The sequence below is a fragment of the Pocillopora verrucosa genome, chromosome 1, assembly GCF_036669915.1.
Source record: "Pocillopora verrucosa isolate sample1 chromosome 1, ASM3666991v2, whole genome shotgun sequence".
In the NCBI taxonomy this organism is placed as follows: domain Eukaryota; kingdom Metazoa; phylum Cnidaria; class Anthozoa; order Scleractinia; family Pocilloporidae; genus Pocillopora; species Pocillopora verrucosa.
Genome location: NC_089312.1, coordinates 447,324 through 453,153, shown reverse-complemented (window position 1 = coordinate 453,153; position 5,830 = coordinate 447,324). Strand labels below are relative to the sequence as shown.

The 5,830-nt window shown below is 37.6% G+C and overlaps 1 protein-coding gene across 1 annotated transcript; it reads left to right on the top strand.

Annotated features, from left to right (window-relative positions):
- Positions 1 to 347: 347 nt before the first annotated feature.
- LOC131785433 (microfibril-associated glycoprotein 4-like) lies at positions 348 to 3,499 on the top strand. Its single transcript, XM_059102323.2, has 4 exons — positions 348 to 677; positions 2,124 to 2,244; positions 2,424 to 2,835; positions 3,277 to 3,499. Exons 1-4 carry the CDS (start codon positions 348 to 350, stop codon positions 3,497 to 3,499), a joined length of 1,086 nt encoding a protein of 361 aa, XP_058958306.2.
- The last annotated feature ends 2,331 nt before the right edge of the window (positions 3,500 to 5,830 follow it).

Sequence of the window (5,830 nt, the reverse complement as noted above, 5' to 3'; positions counted from 1 at the left end):
GGGCCCTAGCTCCATTAAATAATTTATTATCCTGCATATGCTTCCTACTCTAAAATTTACTAAATACAATTACAAAAAAATACAATAAAAACACTAAAACTAAAAACATACAATTGCAACAACCAAAACATATTGTTGGAAGATGCCAACGCCAGCTGTAGGAATGCTTTCGATTTCACACAGTGACTCTACAAGTTTTGTTTACTTGATTGTTTTTATTTTCTATCCATTGAAACGTCAACAAGGTGAAGATTAATAATTAATACCGTGAAGTTGAAAACCAAAAACTTGAGATAAACAAAAAAAACTGAAAGATGCCGAGGCATGCAAGTGAAAGATTCCGAAGTATGTATCTGCTTCAACTCCTTCTAGGGTCTCTAACGGTTGCTTTTACAAACGGAGACCCTCGAATGATGACACCCGTCTTCCAAGCCGTTAACTTTGCCCGAGAAATAAGAGGTCGACGCCTCAATGGAAGTGTCATCACAGAAATACAGGTGGATTCAGAGAGTTCTTGTCGACTACATTGCGTCAACGAAATTTCATGTGTGTCATACAACTTTGGATCCACAATAAACAACAACAAGAAGTTTAAATGTCAACTAAGCGACTCCGATCGCTTTGCTAGCTTCAAGAATTTCACCGAGGACAATAAATTCCTCTACCGAGGAGTGAAGGTAAGAAACTTTAGATCTAGTTTTTCTAGAATGAAGCAGGTAAGCAAATAGAACAAACTCTTTAAGAGTATGCTGACATGATGTGTAAACTTTTGAGTGTTTCAGGGTTCTTAATAACTACGGATAAAAGACAAAACTTAAACGTTCTCACTTTTAATGACGGAAAAGATATGATGTAACGCGTAAAACTAAGTGTAACCAACCTTGTTATTAAAACCATATATCCTTCATGTTCTCGTCTCTTAGTGAAAGAAATAGATTCGTTCGAATATATTTTACGGAACAAAATTCCATGTAAAGTTCCTTTATATTAAAATATTTCGTCGAACTCGTAAGTTCAAGCACGAGTTATCTTTTTCATTTTTGATAAGAAATGTCAACTTGATTCTGTGAGAGATAAAACAGTCACATGGGTTTTTTTATCAGCAAGTTTGTTATGAAAAGATTGTTTTTCTGTGAGGCCATTAAAGTTTTATTGTATAATCCATTTCCAATACTGAATATGACTTTAATTTTTTTAAAGAAAGATTTCTCTTTAACGACACTGATGTGACAAATATGAGCGTGATTTCGTTAAAGAAAAGTTTTAACTAAATTGTTCCTTGAATTCTTCCTTCACTACCCTACCTCTTTCTGTAAAAAAATACTTATGGGAGAACTTTAACACAAAAAAATCGTGATAAATAAAATGAAATAAATAAAGGTTTGTTTTGATTATGAAGCCATGTAAACTAGTTCTTTCTTGAAGGATTCAAGACCTGTCGTCTGAACTAAATCTTTCGTTCAATCCCTGACAGTACGTGAGAATTATGAGTTGTTTTGGTGACAAAAATTTCAAAATAAAAGAGTACTTTATCGGTTCACTTGTTGGCAAATAAAGAAACAGATCATAAAAAATTCGAAGTAAACGAATCAAACGCAACAAGACAAAAACTAATGATTTATTCTAAAAAAGCAAGAAACAGAGGTTGGGCCAATAACGTTCCACCTGAGGAAAAAATTAGGATTAAGATTATCTATGTACTATCTATTTGAATATATATGATACAAAAACATAAGTAAAAGTAATTGAGAGACTACGTTAAAGAGACGCCTGATGGTCTTAAGGTGTTCTACTGACACTATTTTTCCCCCTCTTGCGACAGAGAAGTGATCCCCAATTTCTTTAAAGCCCACCGGTTGGCAGATTTCAGAACAATTCCGTGATACTCGATCGTCCTTATCCGAAAAGACTAGAGAACATCTAGCCAGTAGGAGATATCATAGCAAAAGTAGCATATTACCCTCAGTTATTTTAAAACCCTGAGTGTTCGCCGCTGTGGTATCTTATGATCTAATTCAATCTGAGAATATGAAACCCGTGGAATTTTAAAGGTCTACCAATTAATCAATTTATAGGAAACCTATATTATAATAAAAGTAATTAGGCGTTTTTGGTGTTTACAGAGTGATTGTGAGGTCAGCTCTTCCCTTTGTGAAGAAAACGAGATCTGTGTTCCCAACTATAAAGACAACACTGCAGAATGCAAATGTCGTGATCCTTCTAGATATACTGGAGAACCATGCGGTGAGTATCATGTCTATCGCTTTCACTAGTTTGCCACTTTATATTGACTGAGTGCGTGCGTGAGATCTTATATTGTATCCTTATTTGGATCAAATAAAATGACTCAGTATAGTTTAGTCACTCTGGTCAAATGATGAATTTGAGCTCTATAAATTCTTTATTTTTCCTATAAAAAACAGAAGCAAAAAGCTGCACCCAACTACTTAAAGATGGTTTCACTTCCAATGGCGTGTACACCATCAATCCAGATGGTGGTAAACCAATACGAGTGTTGTGTGACATGACCACGGACGGTGGAGGCTGGACCGTCTTCCAGAGACGTATGGACGGCTCCGTTGACTTCTATCGCGACTGGAAAGCTTACAAAGAGGGGTTCGGAAGTTTAAGCGGCGAGTTCTGGCTCGGAAACGACAATCTTCACCGTTTGACGAGTGCTAATGACGTCATGTTGAGAGTTGACTTGGAGGACTTTGAGGGGAACATCACATACGCTGAGTACAATACATTTAAGGTGGCACACGAAGCCGATAATTACAGACTCACTCTCGAAGAATACAATGGCACAGCGGGAGATTCCTTCATGTATCATAGGTAACATAAATAGTTAAGCAAGTACATTGGTGTTGAATGTGTTGGGTTGAATGTATTTAGACAAAATTATAGCACCCATGGTCAAAACTTTGTCATCTAACATTAAGAACAGCCAACACGCACTTGAAATTTTTCGTGGCTTTAATTTCCCTGGCAAAAAAAACTTATTTTCACTGAGGATATTATTATATTCAATCCTATTGTGCCCTATCCTAAACTACTGTAATCTATTCTATCCTATTCTATTCTACTCCATGATATTGTATTATAAATCTACCTCTTTATCTGTCTCCCTCGCGTCTCTTTATTCTTTTTTTAAAGCAATTTGTCAAAGAAGTACCCTTAATTAGAATTCGTTTTCTAAGTTTTACGAGAAAATCTCTTTCCTCAATGGCTAAACAGAAATGAAAGAAGGCAACATAAGTTTTATTCTTATTCCAGCCAAATGCAGTTTTCCACGAAAGATCAAGATAGTGATCTATCTAGTGCAAGCTGTGCCCAACTCTTTAAAGGGGCCTGGTGGTACAACGAATGCCATTGGTCCAATCTAAACGGATTATATTTGAATGGCCAATATTCTGCTGAAGGAGTCAACTGGATTACTTTCCGAGACCATCACTACTCACTAAAACGCACTGAGATGAAAGTAAAAAACAAGGGATAAGATGGTTTCTATCGTGGGGTGACAAAACATTACCTTAAAGTGCCTATGAAACGAAATTTTTTTGCGAAGTAAATAATTAAATACTTAGCTTATCATATGTGCAAACCAATTCCGATAGAAGAAAAATTTCAAAAAACTTAAAACTCGGTTTTTTCGGGCCCTAAAGTGCTCTTTTTTTGTCTTAAAAGTGTCCTATGGACTGGTAACGAATTAGCAGGTGATGACGTAGAAAACTGTGAAAACTCTCAGTTGACATTTACAAACCTCTCACATCTCTAGTAATTTTACATCAGTCAGTGTTGAAATACTCTTGAAATACTCTTGATATAGCGTCCGATAGAGATGTAAAACTACCTTCAGAAAGCTCTACCGAGAGTCGTGATACATCGTACTCAAGCAGTACGGAAGAAATGGAAGTTGCGAGTGCGGTTCAGCCCTACAAAGGAGAACCGCGCGCATCAAATAAAGATTTCGACGAAGACTGAGAAAGACGGTTTCTCGCCTGCGGTGTTTCGGTCAAGATTAGAACAAAAAATTCTCGTCATTGAATGTTTAGTTTTCTGCGTTTGTGTTTTTGTTTTCCGTGGCGAAATCTGTGTTAAGAATAGGTAGCTGTGTTCGTTTCTGTTGCCATAACATTTCATTCCGCAACTTAGGCGGCGAAGGTTACCCCCGGTCAGTGCCCTAGAGTTTCACTGCTGTAGAGAGATTTCCTTAGAAAGCTAAACTTTTGACGAAAGAATCAGATGTATCAGGAGGCACGATGATTTTTCACCGAGAAGTCACTGCAAGTTGCTCCTCGGTTTCCTCAGAGATTGCAAAGACAGAGGCTATCGTTGAGCCAGTCAAATCGAACGGAAAACGAGTGAGTTTATAGTCACCTGATTCAAGTTAATCTCAAATACGTCTCTTAATAGAGAAAAACTACTTTAGTTTTAGTGCAGCATTGCCGTATGACCCATTCTGCTCCAAGGAAATAACTGACATTAGTATTATAAATGAATACTTCGTACGCATCGACTTTCACACAGCACTTGAATTCGCTACCATCTAATTCAATAAGATTTGTGTTTCTTTATTTACTGTTGCTACTTTTAGTTTCTTGAGGGCGGGAAGGATTGATGGCTCGTGGGATGGATTTTCGGAGAATACACGGCCCCTTTCGAGCTTGTGTTTATGCCAGTATCCGCCAGAGGTTTCGCACTGTTCACGCAACAGGATATCGGTCAGCTCAGGAAAGGTTTTGAACTCCATTACAAATGATGTAATTCTGTCATTAAAATACGATGAAACTACATCTGGTGGAATTTTTATAAGATAAAAAAAAGCGCAAATGTTGTTATGCGAAAAGACAAGGAGTAGGATTGCATCTCAAGAGCGTTAAATAAACAACAATAAGGAGTTCATCATTCTTGGCTTGCGAAATGTCGGCCGAAGAGGATGACGAACAATCGTGTGCGACGTGGGAACAGGCTCCTTAATCAGCATTCCTTTTAGCTGAATTCATTGGTTATCTTCTCTTGATTTGACTAGTGACATGTCTTCGTAACAGGTGCCTTCGGAGCAGAAGGTCGACGACATTGAAGAGTAAAATCGCCTCGATTTTGATGGTCAAAACGCGTCCATTTTGGCTATACAGCTATATCCTTTGGAAAGCAGTGTATAGAAATATTCGGCATTTGTGTATTAATCTTGTAGCTAATATCACTTGGGGCCCCGGCCACCCAATCTGTTCATCCTTTCTTTTAGACTTCTCCTTTCTCCACTATGATTGTCGACGTGTCTTCACAGTTTTCTACATCATAGCTATGTTACACTTTTTGGCCGCCAAATTGTACTTTCGATGCACAAAAAAATGGTCAAGGAGAACTCACTAAGCGCTAAGGTCGATTATTTCTAATTTAAATACAGCTATCAACCAGAAATGCGGGGGAAAATGTGTCTTAGGCACTTAAAGTATGACGACATCAAAGAAACATTTTTTTCATACCTTCAATAGCATCAACCCAGACCGACTTATAGCTAAAGCAAAGCATATCGTTAGAAGCAGCCATAATATGCTCATTTCTCGTCAATGATTTCTGTAGTTAGTATGAGCTTTTTTATGATGAACCTGGCCCCGGTTGTTGGAAGGGTGGATAACACTACTGCCCTGGATAAGTCTCTATCCGGTGGATACCGCAACGCGTTTTAGCGATTTATCCATTAGATCGCGTCATCCACCCTGTGAATAACTAACCCTGGTCTATTCGTGGTTTATCTCAAGGGCTTGTCCATGTCACCATTAATAGATTAACCTTTAGTTTGTTCGTATTTTTATATTTGCAAATG

Coding starts and splice junctions, on each gene's coding strand:
- LOC131785433 (XM_059102323.2), top strand. CDS start 348: ATGTATCTGCTTCAACTCCTTCTAGGGTCTCTAACGGTTGCTTTTACA. Junction 2,245..2,423: donor ATATACTGGAGAACCATGCG/GTGAGTATCATG, acceptor TATAAAAAACAG/AAGCAAAAAGCTGCACCCAA. Junction 2,836..3,276: donor GATTCCTTCATGTATCATAG/GTAACATAAATA, acceptor TTCTTATTCCAG/CCAAATGCAGTTTTCCACGA.